The sequence below is a fragment of the Carcharhinus amblyrhynchos genome, chromosome 22, assembly GCF_965287045.1.
Source record: "Carcharhinus amblyrhynchos chromosome 22, sCarAmb.v2.hapA, whole genome shotgun sequence".
Taxonomy (NCBI): domain Eukaryota; kingdom Metazoa; phylum Chordata; class Chondrichthyes; order Carcharhiniformes; family Carcharhinidae; genus Carcharhinus; species Carcharhinus amblyrhynchos.
In genome coordinates this window covers 9,965,425-9,983,422 of record NC_137345.1, presented here as the reverse complement: position 1 = coordinate 9,983,422, position 17,998 = coordinate 9,965,425, and the positions used below count along the sequence as shown (strand labels likewise).

The window sequence follows — 17,998 nt, the reverse complement described above, 5'->3', positions numbered from 1 at the left end:
TTTTCTTCATTGAAATCAAATTCCACCACCTGCCGTGGGGGGATTCGAACCCAAGTCCCCAGAACATTAACTGAGATTCTGGATTAATAGGCTCGCAATAATACCATTAGACCACCACCTCCCCATAGATATATGCATATCTTTGGTTATGGGAGGAAACTGAAGCACTCAGAGGAAAAAAACGCAGACACGGGGAGAATGTGCAAACTCCACACTCACCACACAGCCAATGCTGGAATTGAATCCGGGTCGCTGGCGCTGTGAGGCTGCAGTGCTAATCACTGTGCCACTGTGCCACACTCGGTTGACTGAACAAGCAATCCAATCTAATCCCACCATTTAGTTCTTGCTCCAGAGCCCTGTAGGTTACAGCATCTCAAGTTTAATCCATTTTGTTTAATGTGATTAGATCATCCACATCTCCCACCCTCTAACACTCTTCCAGGCAGTGAGTTCCGGACTCTCAACATCCCCCGAGTGATATAACCCATTGCCCCAAATCTCCTCTAATCCATCCACCAATTAATTGAAATATTTGTCTCCTGCTTCATGGTCTGATCTGGAGAGCTGCTATGTTCTGATATAATAGTAGACATTGTAGTTCAGGCTGATTGGAGGATGGAGAGATATGGAGAGCGAGATGTGTTGGTGAGATTGTAACATGACTGACCCTGAATGAGAGGTTGATGAGCTAAAATGTACAGAGTTTTTGATTTTTAGATGTTCACTCAGTTTCTGAATGTTTGTTTCTTTCCCACAGAACCCGTGTCTGTTCCTGAACTTAAATTTCTATCACCACCAAATGCCTCATGTTTTGGGGGCTCAGTGTCTGTCTCCTGTGAGTCTGTCCAGGGATCACTTCCCATTCAGTACACATGGTATGAAAAGACCCCGTCTGAAGATTCAAAGATCTCTGACACCAATAAACTGGATCTACATTGTCAATCCTTCACACAGCAACATCATCAATATTACTGCACAGCCTCAAATAACCAGGGAGACAAATCCAGTTAAATGGTTAATGTGTCAGTGATCAACAGCTTAGGTGAGAATTGCAGTTATTTGACACAGATCAACAGCGTTGGTAAGTGATAGTGTCAACATACAATGTGGTCAGTGAAATATTTATTGGTGTTTGTCTGTCAAACAATGACAAAATTCACTCTGCTTTGTCCATCAACCACTTGGAAAAAGTTACTGATTAAAATATTAGTTGAAAATATCAGGATCGTAAAATATTTCCCAAACATGTGTAAATGTTGCAGTAATCCCATTAAAATTAAGTAGAACTTGACTGATAAGGTCTCCATTAACCATTCATATTCCCATTTCTTGGAGATCAAATTGTGAAAAACAACTTTTAGCTGATGTCTCTTGCTTTAGGATGAATGGTAAGGATAGAGAGTTAAAGAGTTGATGTGAAATGATCGCATGTTAAAAGGTCTCACTTACAAAATGAAAGAATGTCTCACATTTATTTTCAGTCACCTGACTTCTCAAAGCATTTTACAACCAATGAAATGCTTTTTGAAGCATTGTCACAGTTGTGAGGCAGGAAACACAGCAGCCAATTTGCACACAGCAAACTCAAAAGAATGAACTGAGAGCCTGTTTTTGATTGAGGGATAAATATTGCCAGGTGATTTGGGGTAATGCTCCTGCATTTCTTCAGGAGATCGAGTGCCACAGATCTTATACATCCATAGTTTCAAAGAATCCATAGAATCCTTCGGTGCAGAAGGAGGCTATTCGGCCCATCAAGTCTCAGACTTGATGTTCCAAACACTGAATTATTCAGTGTTAACATAAACACTAACTATAGTTTGGAATTAATGAGGACTTTAACCTGTTTAATATTCAAATATGTCAGTGTCAGAAGGAGTTCAGTTGGTAGCAACCTGATTTCTGAAACCTTTGGGTTGTGAGTTCAAATTCTCCTTCCGAGAAAGGTGTTGATATCACTGTACAGCACGGAGATTGTGCTCTGCTGTTGACAGCACTATTGTCTGGTTGAACTGCTGACCTATAATCTTTTGAGCTAAATGTAAATGATTGCACGGTCCTCTTCCGGGCGGAATGGGTAAATTTCCCTGGTGTCTTAGAGATCCTCATAACACTTAAGAATTATTTAGGTGTGCGCTCATGATGCCAAGGCACACAGAGCTATGGGCCATGTGTTGGAAAATGGGTTTAGAATAGTCAGGTGGTTTGGCTTTGAGTGGCATAGATTCAATGGGTGCTCCCTCCCTCACAGCACTGTGGATGTATCTACACCACAAGGACTGCAACGGTTCAAGAGGCATCTCATTACCATTGTCTCAAGGGCAATTAGGGATGGGCAATAATGGCTGGCCTAAACAGTGACACCCACATCCCAAGATGAAGTGCTCCCTCAACGAGGTTCTCCCTCATGTCGAGATGCCTCTTGACAATGTAACTCTCTCATTTAACAACAATGAAAATGAGACTGATCTGAATGTTGTTTTCTTGTTTCAGTTGAACCTGAAAATTCTTGTGAAGTTTTAACAGTATCACCAACACATTCCTCAATTCCAAACTCCAAACTTGCTGAAAGGTACGTTGTTTTTTATTGTTAGTGTTTAAATGATATGGCTTCTGTGTGAGTGATTAAATCCTCTTTAACAACTTTAATGCAAGGATAGATATTATTTATTGTCCTGGGTCAGTCACAGAGCAGCAATCATTGTTGGATTGCCATTCCACTCGAAGCTTTCCATCCTTGACTCAGCTCCACATTTCTTGTCTGATCTTTCGAGGCCAGGCTCTCTAGAACTGTGGAGTGCAGCGTCCCTCAGTGTCCCTATTGCAACTCTGTAGGACCGCAGATGGATCGGGTGAAAGGTGGATAGGGAGACAGGTGTATAGATAGGTGTTGGTAGTTGGAGGCAAGTGTGGTAGGTGAGTGAGGTCATGAGTGAATTGGGTAGGGTGGCAGTTGAGTGAGATAGTAGTTTGATGAGGTGACTGGAGGGTAGGGTAGCAGTTGGGTGAGGAAGTACATTGATGAAGTGGTAGATGAATAGTGTGGTAATTGGGTCAGGTTGGCAAGGGTAGCCTGGTCTGAGGGCTAATCAGATTTGGAATTGGGTAATCAACTGATGGGTGCAAAGGGTAGTCAGAGAGGATAATTGGGTTGGCTCAGGTTGTGGCATTGTCACAAAATCAGAAGGGATAGTTCCGGGTGTGGGGTGATAGTTGGTGTGTTGGGGGTTCATCAGAGGATTGGTGGGAATTCAGGGGGTCAGTGTGATTATTCAGGGGTTAGTTCTGCGGTTATCCAGGAATTAAACTTGATTCTTTCAGTCTAACGTTTCCTGGGTAATTATCCAGGTAAGTCCCAATGAATTGTTTGAAGTGTCTGACTCTCACCCAGAGCTGAATGTTTTCACAGAAGGACCCAGGGAACGCTAGAATTGTCCATTGGAAGTTCCAGTGTCCCAGGCAATTCCCATGGAGATCATCATATTGGGTCATCTGCAGAGTCCTGACACACATCTTGGGTCATATGTCCAGTCTTTGATGATCCAGGAGACTGGGCATCATTTTTCAATAGCTCTCAGATCAGGAATGTTGGTGGGATGTCGTTGTGTTTGTTTCATAATGAAGGTGCGAGTTTTAAATAGGGTTGATTTGATGTGACGCCATTAGGGTGCAGGCTCAGGCTGCTGTGTTACTCTCAGTTTTCAACTTGATGCAGTGCAGAGAGCAGCTCTTCATTAAAACCTGTTGTGTGTTTGCTTGAATCTACATGTGTGAACTAAGTCTTTTCTTTTTCTGTTAAAACCCACAACCCCAAACATAGTTGGGACATACAGAAAGAGCAGAAATTGTTGTCCAATGCAAATACAGAGGTTACAATGATGATGAGGAGAAAATACCAACTAAACATCAATATGATGAAAAAGCTGCTGGAAATACGCAGCAGGTCACTTCTTATCTACAGAGAAAGCAGACAAGGAGAACCCTGAAGAAATGGCAAATATTGATCTGGTCAAAGTTCACTGCTGTTTCTGAGATTTTGCTGTGTGCAGATTGGTTGCCACATTTCCCATATAACAACAGTGGTGGTTGTTTAAAAGTACTTCCTAGATCGTAAAGCTCTTTAGACCATTCAAAGGTCATGAAAAGTCCTATATAATTTCAAAACCCACTTCTTAAACAAATGGCCAAGAATCAATTGTGTCAGGAAACAAAGGATGATTGTTGATGGCTGTTTCTGTGACTGGAAGGCTGGTTCCAATCCTCAGTGCTAGGTCCCCTGCTTTCTCTGGCACATATTAATGATTTATATGTAATACAATGAAATTTACCAATGCTGTAGATGACGAGGAGGATCGCTATCAACCGCAGGTAGATATCAATGGATTGATCAGGTGGGCAGAAAAGTGGCAAATGGAATTCAGCCTCGTAAAGTGTGAGGTGATACATTTGAACAGGTCAAACAAAGCAAATGGTTAGACAATAAATGGGAGGATACTGGGGGATGTAGAGGAAGTGAAAACCCTTGGAGTGAATGTTCACAGGCCCTTGAAGGCAGCAGGACAGGTTGAAAAGGCGGTTAAGAAGGCACATGGAATCCTTTCATTTATTAGCCAAGGTATGGAATATAAGGTCAGAAAGATAATGCTGGAACTATATAAGATATTAGTTAGGTCACAACTTGAGAATTATGTGCAGTTCTAGTTACCTCATGACAGAAAGGATTATCACAGTGGAGATTTACAAGGATGTTGTCACGACAAGAAAAATTTGGTCGGCTGGGGTTGTTCAGCTTGGTTTAGGGGAGAATTGACTGAGATGTACAGCATTGTAAGGGTCCTGGATTGAACGGACGGGAAGGACCAGTTTATTTTAGCAGAGAGGTCAGTGACTAGGGAGCATAAATTTAAAGAAATTGGTAGAAAGATTTGAGGAGAGATGTGGAAAAGTGTTTTCACCCAGAGGCCTGCAGTTTTCTAACAGGGTGGGAGAGGCAGAAACACTCAACTCATTTCAAAGATGTCTGGATAATCTGCAGAGCAATGGACAAAATGCTGGAGAGTGGGACTACACTGGGGGGGCTGGTTTTTAGACACAACAGACATGATGGACCCAGTGGTCACTTTCTGAGCTGTAAACTTTCTATGATTGTAAAGTCCAACACTGCTCATTTCCTATTCTCTGTGTCACAGTCTGGTTTACATTGTGCTCGGAGTGCTGGGGGCCATTCTTGTGGTGTTTGCTGTTTCTCTACTTTTATACCGGAGGCGAATTGACAAGGGTGAGTTTCTGTTTCTCCCGACTCATTTTGTTAGATTTCAATAATTTTCTGAAGAATATAAAGAGAACCTAAATTGCTGCAATCAACAAACATCTCTGATTCTGGTATCCTGCACATTCTAAGATAGATGTGTTAAACATGGAAGAATATTGAAGTTGTTACTGTTGTTCGGAAACAACAAATAATCCTGTGAACTCTGGAGCAAGTGAAACTCAACATGGGTTTAGAGTGATAGAGACCATAAGACCATCAGAAAAAGGAAAAGGAGTAGGCCATTCAGCCCATCTGCTCCACCATTCAATAGGATCATGTAGATTTGTTTATGACCAAGGGTGGGATTTTTTTGGCCGTGTATGCTCCAAGATTAGAAGTTGCCATCCTAGGTCAATGGACCTTCTAAATGGTCCACCAAATTCTCTGTCCCACTGGCTACAATTCACAATATGGATAGGATGAGAAAATTTCACCCGAAAGCATTTCTTTGCTTAGCTATGTGAGGGAAATCATGCAGTGATCTTTCAGTATGGCAGCCTAATTCCCCAAGCTCCCAACAATCTGACTTGAATGTGGAGCATTCACAGCTCTCTGCGATAGAGAATTCCAAAGATACAGAACATTCTGTATCCTCATCCAATCTCAGTAAATGGGCCCACACTGTGCTCTGAGACTGTGACAGATTTAAGGCAGAGATAGATAGATTCATGAGTGGTGAAGGGATCATAGGTTTTGGGGAAAAGGTGGGAGAACGGGGTTGAGAACCTTATCAGGCATGATTGAATGATAGAGCAGACTCGATAGGCTGAATGCACTAATTCTGCTCCTATATCTTATGCTGTTATGGTCTTATGGACTCTGTGTTCTAGATTAGAACATAGAACATAGAGAAACTACAGCACAAACAGGCCCTTTGGCCCACAAGTTGCGCTGATCATCTTCCTACCTACTAGGCCTACCTACAACCCTCAATCCTATTAAATCCCGTGTACTTATCCAGAAGTCTCTTAAAAGACCCTAACAAATTTGCCTCCACCACCAGTCAGAGGAAGCATTTCCTCCATGTCTGCCCTAGAAAGTCAATTAATTTTTTTTCAATGAGATCACCTCACATCCTGCTGAACAGCAGAGATATATTGGCTTGGCATAGTCGCATTAGCCCTTTATTGCACAATCCTTCAGAGGCCTTGTGACTGGGCCGTAACCAATAGAATGCAAGTGCACAAGCCTATCAGGAACCAATTTGGAGCGAGGGCGTGCAGCCCTGGGGGCTGGAGGCTATTGTTGAAGCCCAGGCATTGTTAGGAGTAGACCTGCATCATTGTGATGTTAAACCCTTCATTGTATTGTGTTCTCCTCGATTAGTAAATCCTTTAGTTTGTGACTTAGCACATAGAGTCGCCTTGAGTTATTACATCTTGTCTACTCAATCTTTCTTCATTTCCTTCTTGGGAATTAGTGCAGTGAATAGAGAGCAAGTATGTCCTACCTGAAGCTAAAACCTACAAACTGCACTTCAGGTGTGGCCTCACCAATTCCCCATTTTATTCACAAACCCCTCTGTAACAAAAGATAACAACTCATTTGGCTTTTTTTAAATGCTAATCAATGTGGGACCATGTACCCTGAGGCATTCTAAGCATTATCAACCATTCCAATTAAAGCATTTTCAATGTTAACATTTTCATTTTTCAGATACAAATGACATTGGTCATGGAAGAGACAACGATAATCTTAATGACAATCAGGTAAGGAGATTCAGTATGAATTCTCTGATTAATGTCAGGAAATTTTCAAACCTGGATGATGTAGAATTTACAGTACTGATGCAGGCCATTCAGGCCAACTGGTCCATGCTGGATTTGATGCTCAACACAAGCCTCCTCCCATCCCTCTTTATCCAACCCGAACAGCATAAGCTTCTGTTCCTTTCACACACATTTGCTCCTGTGGATTTGCCTTAAATGTATTGATGCTGTTTGACTGAACTACACCTTGGATTGGCTCCAATCTTTAATCTCATTGGATGGACACAAAGGGAGACAGACCTTGGCTTTACCATCAGAAATGAGACCTCGTTAATTATTTCATCCTAACTTTCAATTTGATGACATTTATCAGTTTACGCTCTTGTATATTCCTGAAAAGTCTCAAGTATTACTGCCAAAACAGAACAAAACTTAAGAAAATACTAACAAAAACCAATGAGTCCACCTGTTCTGTGATCAGAGATTGGCCTTGCTGTAACTTCACCCATCTAATCCCAAAGCTCTGGAATTCTCTCTGACTAATTCATCCCTTCATTATTTCTTTAAGGCGTTCTGTAAAATATCTTTGCCTTAAACCTTTGGAAGATTTTGGTCACCTTCACTAATATCTTCTTCCTTGGTTTATGTTCAGTTTGCACCTGATTATGCTGCCATGGGTCTGTGTCATTTTACTGTGTTAAAGGCTCCAAAGAAATGTACTTCTTTCTGTTAAATATGGACGTTCTATGCTGGTTCTACTGTGAGATAGTAATATGAAAGATGCTGTCATTCTGAAGGGGTTTGCATCATTGAATGCAGTCCTGTTTCCCTGTGAATTAATTACAGCACAGTTCACTGGGAAGCTGCTGTGAAGATGTTTCAGTGCAGTTCCCACAATTACAGAAGGGCAGCACACACAAGCTGATCAAAAGACAGAAAAAAGAACTCTGATAATCACAAGCCATAACAGCAGGCATGGATGTTTGATGGTGTCACCATGTCGGCACATCTCGTTAGTCATTAATCATTATAATTAGACAAGCATATAGAGGCTATAACTGGTTAACTATATTCACCTGACATAAATGAAGTTATCAGAACTATTCGCTGTAATTGGATATCAGTGAGTTCTGAACAAAAGTGTCCGTGTGATTGGTGTATGAGAATTATATGTAAGAATCGCAAAGTTATAATAGTGCGTGCCATGTACCAGTACGCCACCTTGTGAGAGGCAGACCTCCTCGCTAAAGGGTGAATAAAGGCTGATTTAAAACCCCAAAAGTTTCATCAGGTCTGTCGAGGGTATGAGATACAATTTTGCTGAATGGCAGCAAAATTCCATATCACATTCTGTCTTGGAAAACTTAAAATTTAAGGTTGGATTCAGCAAACTGGGCCTCCCTTCTCTGATTAATGATCCGATTGAGATCTTCAAGATTCAGTTCGAGATAACAAAGATGTTTCCACTTGCAAGCAGTGACCAGAAATCGTGGATAGTTATTAATAACATGGAGGCAGTGGGGTAATGGTATTGTCATTGGACTAGGAATCCAGAGATCCAGGATCATCGTCTGGCGACCTTGGTTCAAATCCCACCACAGCAGAACTCAATAAAAATCTGCAATTAAAAGTCTAATGAGGACCACAAAACTAGTGCTGATTGCTGTAAAAACCCATTCACTAATGTCCTTTAGGGACATTTCCCTTTGGAAATCTGCTGCCTTTACCTGGTCTGGTTTACATGCAGTTCATAAATGCCCCCTGAAATGGCCGAGCAAGCCTCTCAGCTCAATTACAGATGGACAACACATGTTGGCCTGTCCAACGATGACCACATTCCTTGTGTGAATAACAAAAGTTCATCCAACACCGAATTCAAGAGAAACATCTTTACCCAGAGTGTTCAGAATGTGGAATTTTCCACCACAGGGAACAGTTGAGGCAAATATCCGAAGTACATTCAAACAGAAGCTGGATAAGCACATGGGAAGGGAAGGATTTGAATGTTATTTTGATGAGTTTAACTGAACAGGTTTATGTGGAGTTGGCACAAATGATGTGTTTCACCGCTGGAGATAGGTTATCGAATGTTGCGATCACTTGTGAACTGATTTGCAATAACCTAGAAATTGATTTCTCCACAAATCATCATTCAAGATAAATGGAAATAAATTGGATCTTTATTTTCTATATTACAGCAATTGGCAGTTGTAGAAGAGAACATTGTGTATGCCAATGTAAAGAGCAATCGAGCGAACTCAGCAGAAACACACAGCAAGCAAACTGTCCGCTTCACTAACAATGAGGATGGAGTCACATATGCAGCACTGCAGATTCAAAAGCCTGAAGAGTTCATAGATTGAGGCACTTGGTTAACAATGAGGATGTGTCAAAGTTCAATGGTAGCTCCCAAAGAACAACATCCAAACTTTAATGAATCTGAAATGGCAATATATACTAACATAACTCATTAGGAAAAGTATTCATGAAGACCATGTGATGAATATTATTCCTTCTTACTTTGCAATTAAATTTCATCTACAATGAACTGTCCACAAACTTACTTTGTCAATTTGTCTGTACTCTCTGAGTTATTCCCTCCAGTTTTACTGCTGCTTCCTATTTGGTATCATCGTCATGTTTAATCACTGAACAATGCGCTTCTGGTTGTTGATATAAATGGGAAATAGCAAATTAAAACAAATTACCAATGAATCTTTATATTTAAGTTATTTTCATAAAACTGTTGCGGGACTGTTTTTACTCAACCCTTTGTCTTGCTGGAGACTTTGATCCCTTCAAGTAGCCAGACCAGGATTTGGGGTTTTAAATTAGCTGTTTATTACTAGCTATAGTAAGAGCCTGAGCGTGCCAGATAGTGGTAAGCCAGAGCTCTGAATGCACAAACAAATATACTTCCAGGTTTGATTATAAGTAATTAACACATACTAATCAGAAGTATGCATTTCTTTAGGAATTATCTCTGTCTACTCACAATTATTGATTCAGGTTACATCATGCATGAAATACAAATGTTAAAACCCAGTCACAGCCTCTGCACACCTGCTTAACATCCAATCAGTGTAAAAGTTTGAATACGCTAGGTGATCCTTGCACATTGTCCTTAACACTTAGTTTATGTCTATATTTGTGGATATCAATTATCTCTCCCATGTCAAGATGCCTGACTTAATGAATTCTCTCAGACAATGCGCGGGATTTTCTGACAGTGTTCACCTTGAAACTGGAAAATCCCACCCAAATTCAACAGACCTTTCCATGGTCTGAGCCTTGTTTGCTACAATTCCTGTGACAGGCGGAATGGGAAAATTTGCCTCTATGTGTCTTAGGTAGATAAACAAACCTAGACTCTAGAGTTGTTCCCTCAATGCAAATTGGTGTAGTTCTTTTATTAGATATGCCTAACAGAATTTCAAGATCTTATGGACCAGATTTCATCATCTGGATGACTGATCCTTCATGACATAACTTCCTGCTGCCTTCTTCCTCTTTTAAATTCTTTCTACAATGTATATTCAAGTCTTATTTCAGTGTGAGACACAGGAGCTGGGTGACTGATGAGAAGCACTGATCTGATCTCCAACAGAACAATGTGGATTTTGATTCTCCTCATTTCCTCTCTGCCTGGTGAGTAACACAGTAAAAAGTCTGACAACACCAGGTTTTAGTCCAACCGATTTATTTGATAGTAAACTCACAAGCTTTCGAGGGGACTCCCTCTTCGTCAGGTGAATGGCGAGTTCTGGCCTCGAACAGAGCATAGAAAGCACAGACAGTTTAGAGATTACTGATTAGAATGTGAATCTTTACACCTAACCTGCTGTTCAAGTCCTAAAGTGGCTGACAATGTGTGTGGAAGGAGCACTGATCACAGGGTAAAGAGATGTGTATTGTCTCCAGACAGCACAGTGAGGTTTTGCAAACCCAGGCAAGTCACAGGGGTTACAGATAGTGCGACGTGAACCCAAGATCCCTGTTGAGACCGTCCTCATGTGTGTGGAACTTGGCTATCAGTCTCTGCTCAGCGACTCTGCGCTGTCGTGTGTCGTGAAGGCCGCCTTCACGTCTGTGCTTTCTATGCTCTGTCCGAGGCCAGAACTCTCCATTCACCTGACGAAGAGGGAGTCCCCTCGAAAGCTTGTGAGTTTATTATCAAATAAATCGGTTGGACTAAAACCTGGTGTTGTCAGACTTTTTACTGTGTTTACCCCAGTCCAACGCCGGCACATCCACATGGTGAGTAACAGCCAGAGCTGGACAGTTAGATAATCAATGTTAGCTTAACTCTAGTCTACAGGTTATACGGCAGAGATGTTTAAATATTTGGAGATGTGTAAAGGCACAAAAGACGATTTTGTGTTGCAGTGGATAGGGTCTCTGTATCTGAGCCTGGAGCTCCAGGTTTGAGTCCTGCTTCTGCTATTGGTGGGAATGGAAGGTGGGTTCTAACAAGACCAAACAGTTCGATTATCATCCTGAAAACTGTTACAATACGCTGAAGGTGGGTGGTAAGAGGGAGCGATACTCAGTCAGCAATGTCTTGATGTGGAGTGCTGTCCCTCGTGCTACAGTCTGTAACTTCGGGCTTGTGACTAAGTCCAGGAAGAACGAGCTATTGGGAACAGACACACGCATTTGCTTTGTCTGCCTCATGTGTCTCCAGATTTGGGAAGTCTCCTAAGTTTAATGGCACAAAGTACTTAGCAAATATAAATGAATAATATGTATGATGTATTGTATCTCCTGATGAATGCATTAGCACAACATTGATACATTCACCAAATAAAGTAAACTGCATTATTAATTGTGGATGGGAAATTAAGGATAATTTAATTTTTAAAAATCTAGTCAAGCCACATTTTAAAAATGGAAGCTGCCTTTAATTGGTCATTGTTTGAAATTGTGGGGGGAGGTTTTACATTCTCGCTTGTCCTGAAATTATAAAATCCCGCCCGAGGTCAATGGAGCTTCTCACTGTCTGCCCGTCTCCCGCTCCGATTCCCGTGCAGGCGGGGCGGTAAAATCCCGATTATCTGTGTGCAATACACACTGAAAACTGCAGTGATAATAATCCTGCAAACAGAACATGTCTCTCGTTTGCAACAGTTTCTGTTGTTTAACTTACATTTAATGAGATATGATCTTATGAGATTCTGTCAGAGACAATGTTCCTCTATAGTAAACAATTGGTTCATATTAATGCTCCCACTCCTTTTCTTTCAATTCACTAACTTTATTAAACTAGATTTCACTTTTCACTCCTGCCCATTTTAACAATATCTAACACTACACTGCAATGGAGTTCTTGATCAACATTAGCAACTCTGCACCATTTACAACAGATCTATTTTCTAACTAGCAATGACAAACTCTGAGTCCCACCTTCTCGAGTTTCTCTAAGGAAATGATTCAATGTCCCTCTTTTTATTTTAAACTTTGCACATCTTACCAGAATATTTTCTGCAATTTAACCATGAATACCATTGGAAACTGATCACAGTGTTTGATGTAGTTCCACATAAACAAATCCCAAATGACACACCAAGTGTCAGGTGACGTCTCACTGGACAGGTCGCAACTTGTTTCAATCTTCTCTGACCTTTATCAGTGTTTCAACACAACTTGTCCAAAATTCCCAGCATGCTTGATTGTAGCTCTTAACAATTCTCATTGTTGTTGCTGTTAATTAAAGTACAAGCTGTTATTAACACTTCACCATGAGACATTAGATAAATCCATGGATGAATCTGCATATTTATATGCCAGTCCCATAAATCGTTCCACCAGTTAGTCGTTTTGATTGGTCCCTTTTAATTTCTTCAGTTCTTTGAACCACTTTTGTAAATGTTTGATGGACTATAGCAAATTGCATTTTAATTTGTATTAGATCTCTGGTAAAAGTTCATTGATCATCTGTAACATTAAAAGAAATATCCTCTCTCTTATGTGTGTCAATGAATTTCATACAGCCTGTTCCAGCTGGTACTTGAGGATTAAAGCAAAAATCAGTATTGGTAATATTTTTTATTCATGTACCATAGCAATATTCCTTCAGACAGGAGGGAACACAATATTCTCCCCAACTCTTATGAGCTATTCTTGGAATATTTGTGTCAAGAATTTTAGCTTCTATTCTGCAACTTACATTCATATCTGTTTTAAAACCACATAAAGCCTCTTTGTTAGAATATATGGGGTTAGGACACAATTATTTCATCTGTTTGTTGACATTTATTCAAGTTAGTATCTACTAATCGATCCCTCTTCTCAAGAGCTTATGGGAAGATATTATCACACCCTATCCACATGTCCTTTTCAATAATTCCTACAGACTCTACTTCAGGAAACTTTCAACCAACTTCATCTGTTGGAAATTTTGGAATCCCTAACATCATTCCTCAGGCTTTTCCTCTACAATTGTTCTCAAGCCAAACCCCCTCATCTGTTAAAATTGGCAACCTGATAATATTCGGATGTCTCTATCCACGAATCAAATGTTCTAACTGTTCATTGCTAATCCAAGATGGAACCTTTCACTGGTTAACTTGTTTAAGGTTCTACAGAAGATGTTTTATCATCCAGTACCATCGTCTGTTACTTTTCTTTTAATGCATTGATTTATAGTCTGAGGATGCCCTTCTGATATTGTAACCGTATAGTTATCAACTCGATTTTCAACTAACTCCCCTTTAGTGTTCAATTCATCATTAGCAGTTATGTTAGTTAAAATCTGTTTGATCTTTTGTGTTAAAATTCTTAGTTTATTATCCAAATTGACTGGATCAAGTGTTTTAACAGTCGAAATGCTCTCACCGCAGGCTGTTGCTAAGTCATTGAACAATTTGCTATTTTGCTGACTATTTAATTGTCTTCCCTTTCACTATTCCCTGTCTCTTGTTCTAACAACTTCAGAGTCAAAATGAAAATGGATCCCCAATTCGAGAAGGACACCATTCTGTTTGTTGGATCCCAGTTGTATCGAACACTCCAGATATTAATTCGTAATGGACATTATTGTGTAGAATTTTACCAGCTTCCTCCATAACCGAACCATTTTGTGGTCCTGAGGTTATTTTAGGACTAGCGTCCACACCGGGTGTAGGTATTGTTGTCGGAGCTACACTAGGTTTAGGAGTGGGAGGTTTAGTTTCTCTCTTTGTGTGATCAAAAACATAATAATCATCTTCTTTAAGTGATTCCCTGCAAATATCCCTATGATCATCATCATAAGAAATACCCCAAATTATCTGGTTTAAAGCTACTGGCACAGTGGCACAGTGTTTAGCACTGCTGACCCAGAGTGCAAGGAGCCTGGGTTCAATTCCCAGCTTGCGTCACGATGCGGATTCTGCAGGCTCTCCCCCCGTGTCTGCATGGCTTCCCTCTGGGTGCTTTGGTTTCCTCCCACAGTCCAGAGATGTTCAGGCTAGGTGGGTTGGCCATCCTAAATTGCCTCTTATCATCAGGGGGACTAACTGGGTTAAGGGGAGAGAGCCTGTGTGGGAATGTGGTCAGTGCAGACTTGATAGGCTGAATGGCCTCCTTCTGCACTACAGGAATTCTGTGATACCCCTCCCATTTAGAGGAAAACAGGCTTTACATACAATCTCAAACAAGATGGAGCCGGCAAGATAAAACAACTTTAATCTGGATCAGATTGGATTTGAATCATGTCACGGTCGGAGCTGTTTTACCATCTGACAATAGAATCTCCCACATATTGATATTCTCACCCGAATATTACCAACACATCAAATTCAACCCGTAAACGTCCATTTTCATAATAAGCCACTCTCCAAAGAGTAAAGATTAGATCTCCCAGCTGGTCTTGAGTATGTTCATCTCAAAACACCACCTCCCACGATAACGCACTGATCACTGATCCAAGAAGAATGATTTCCATAAAAAACTCCATCTAAAAACGCTCTATAATGGAATCAAGATAGTACCTGCTATTTTGTTCAGTCTACAACCAGTTTCCTATTTGAATTATTTTAATTTTCTGAAATGGTTGATTTACAATGTTTACCAGTTTATGGAGATATTATTGTTTATGGAGGATTTCTTGATATTTATGAAGAATTGGATTTGGATGATAACATCTCTGGTGAGGTTGTAAGATTTTCCCTAGAAATCTAAAGCTAAAAGCTAAATGCTCGATGCCAAAACAAACTGAATGAAAATCAGCTCTTGGGCATCAGAAATGATTAATCCTGGTGAACAGGAATCATCTCATTATTTGGAACTTGCCCAACCGTATCATTCTTCACTAGATTTCCCTTGCCCTGAATTTCTACAATCTGAACACCTGTTAGCTCATCACTTGTCCCCTTGTTCACATCGAGGAATCTAACTAACAATTTTGCTCATCTTATACCCAAAGCGAGCTTCACTGATCCCTGTGACAGGGTTGATGCAATATCAGACTGACTGTCTGTCTGACTATCTGATTATCTGTCTGCAAAGTCTGCATTGATGAAGAATCGGATGGAGAAAAACCAAACCAAAAAGAACAGCAATGAGCGTACGGGCCACATGTTTTCAAAATAACAGAGTATTGATGATTATACTGAATACTATATACTTTCATTTGATTTCCATGATACCATCCAGTCTTTCCAGAATCCATTAACACCTTGTACAGAGATGAGTCACTTTATCTATAATGGAATGGAGTCCAGAATCTCTAGGAGAGACAAATCTGTTGTCCCACCTTTTTCATTACTGGATTCATTTTACCATCAAAATAAGCTTTACTCTCCTTCCTTCTATGTCCCATTTTAACAGCGACTGATGTCTTGGCAGTTTGATCATTGTGCACCAATTGCTGTACAATTCTCTCATGACTCAGCGCAATTATTTCAGATTCAGAAAAATTCAATCCTCAAAGAAGTTCAATTCTCCTCATGGGATGTGCAGTCGTTAAAACATGTGGAGGAAATGCATTTGAATTTGAGACGGTGTTTCATGCTATCATGAGAACAAAGTGTAATAATGTGTTCCACGTGGAATGATGTTGCTCTACACTTTTCCGAATCAGGGTTTTTAAAGGATGATTCATCCTTTTCACTATCCTACTTGATCGAGGCTGATAGGTAATGTGGAACTTTTGGTTGATCCAAAATAAGGTCATGACATCCTGCATGACTTGAGCAGTAGCTCACCAACACCTCTACTTTCTCAGATGGCTCAGGAAATTTGGCACATCTCCAAGAGTCTCACCAACTTTTACAGATGCACCATAGAAAGCAGTTTTTCTGGTTGTTTCACAGCTTGGCATGGTCCCTGCTCTTCCCAAGACTGCAAGAAAGTACAAAATGTCGCAAATGTAGCTCAATCTATCACGCAAACCAGCCTCTCATTCATTGACTCTGTCTACACTTCCCACTGTCTCAGCAAAGCAGTCAGCATAATTAAGTACACCACGCACCCTGGGCATTCTCTCTTCCACCTTCTTCCACCGGGAAAGAGATACAAAATTCTGAGGTCATGTACCAGCCAAATGAAGAACATCTTCCCTGCTGCCATCGGACTTTTGAATGGACCTATCTCACATTTAGTTGATCTTTCTCTACACCCTAGCTATGATTGTAACACTACATTTTGTAGTCTCTCATTTCCTTCTCTATAAATGGTATGCTTTGTCTGTATAGCGCGCAAGAGACCCAATATTTTTCACTCTATACCAATACATGTGACAAAAATACATCAAATCAAATCAAATAGGAAAAAAAATGTTTTGATCTGATTCAGTGCTACTTGGGAGTTCCCCTCTGGGAAACACTTGCTGTACCAGAATATTAACTGTCACTTTAGCTGTGTTGCTATGGGTGGGGAATGCTTCAACTCATTGACTGGAAGTGTCAGTTATTATCAGGATACATTGGTATCCTCCCTGACATGGTGGTAAAGGATCAGCATCATCTGTCTGCAATTAGTCTATGGCCCTTCAGTTACTCCTGTATACCCCAATTTCCCTTTACTTTGTTACTTTGTAGGTTATTTTGAAGACATACTCAATAATTATTTACATAATGCTTTACGTTTTTAGTCACATTCGGCCACCAGCATCCCTTTAATTCAATCAGCAGTTGTTTCTGCTCCCTGATGACCCTGAACATCACGATAGTGGTAAATGATTTGATTACAATCTTGAGTTGGTACCACACACAATCCATTCTTAAGAATAAACCCATCCTGTCTTTGAAACTTATCTTTCCATTTGTCATAAGAAGCAGGGCGTGCTCCATCTTGTAGCTGTTCTGAATCATCATCACTGCACTGAACCTGTTTAAGATCTTCCGGCGGAATTCTCTGGCTGTGCGGGTCTGAAGGCCGGTAATTCCCGCGTGTCTGTCAATGGGGTTTCACATTGTCCGCAACCTGCCCGCTAAAATTCCAGTGGCAGGTGGGATGGGAGAATTCCAGCCTCCATACTCACCTGACAAACAGTAACAGCATCTATCTATCGTGGGCGGTACGGTGGCACAGTGGTTAGCACTGCTGCCTCACAGTACCAGGCACCTGAGTTCGATTCCCAGCTTGTGTCACTGTCCGTGTGGAGCTGGTATGTTCTCCCTGTGTCTGCGTGGGGTTTCCTCCGGTGACCTGGTTTCCTCCCACATTCTGAAAGACGAGCTGGTGAGGTGCATTGACCCAAACAGGCGCTGGAGTGTGTCAACTGAGGGAATTTCACAGTAATTTCATTGCAGTGTTAATGTAAGCCTTGCTTGTGACTAATAAATAAATAAACTTTTTACGTTAACTATCTGTTCTCCTACTGGAAGCTGCCATGATTCTCCCTTTTTGAGCACCGTGTTTTGCTAATTCATCTGCTCAAGAATTCCCAATGGGAGAGGTTATATGATGTGCCCCAATGTTTCCATATTCCCATCCTTGGAAAAAATGAAAAATATATTTTACCAAAGGTGCTGACGGTTGAAACAAAACCTCT

The 17,998-nt window shown here is 40.7% G+C and overlaps 1 protein-coding gene across 1 annotated transcript in view; it reads left to right on the top strand.

The window, feature by feature from the left end:
- The window catches only part of LOC145357144 (uncharacterized), a 149,448-nt gene that overhangs the window by 90,495 nt on the left and 40,955 nt on the right, over positions 1-17,998 (top strand). Inside the window, 1 exon segment of the mRNA XM_080210300.1 lies at positions 761-1,084. Coding sequence (XP_080066426.1) covers positions 761-1,084 — 324 coding nt within the window.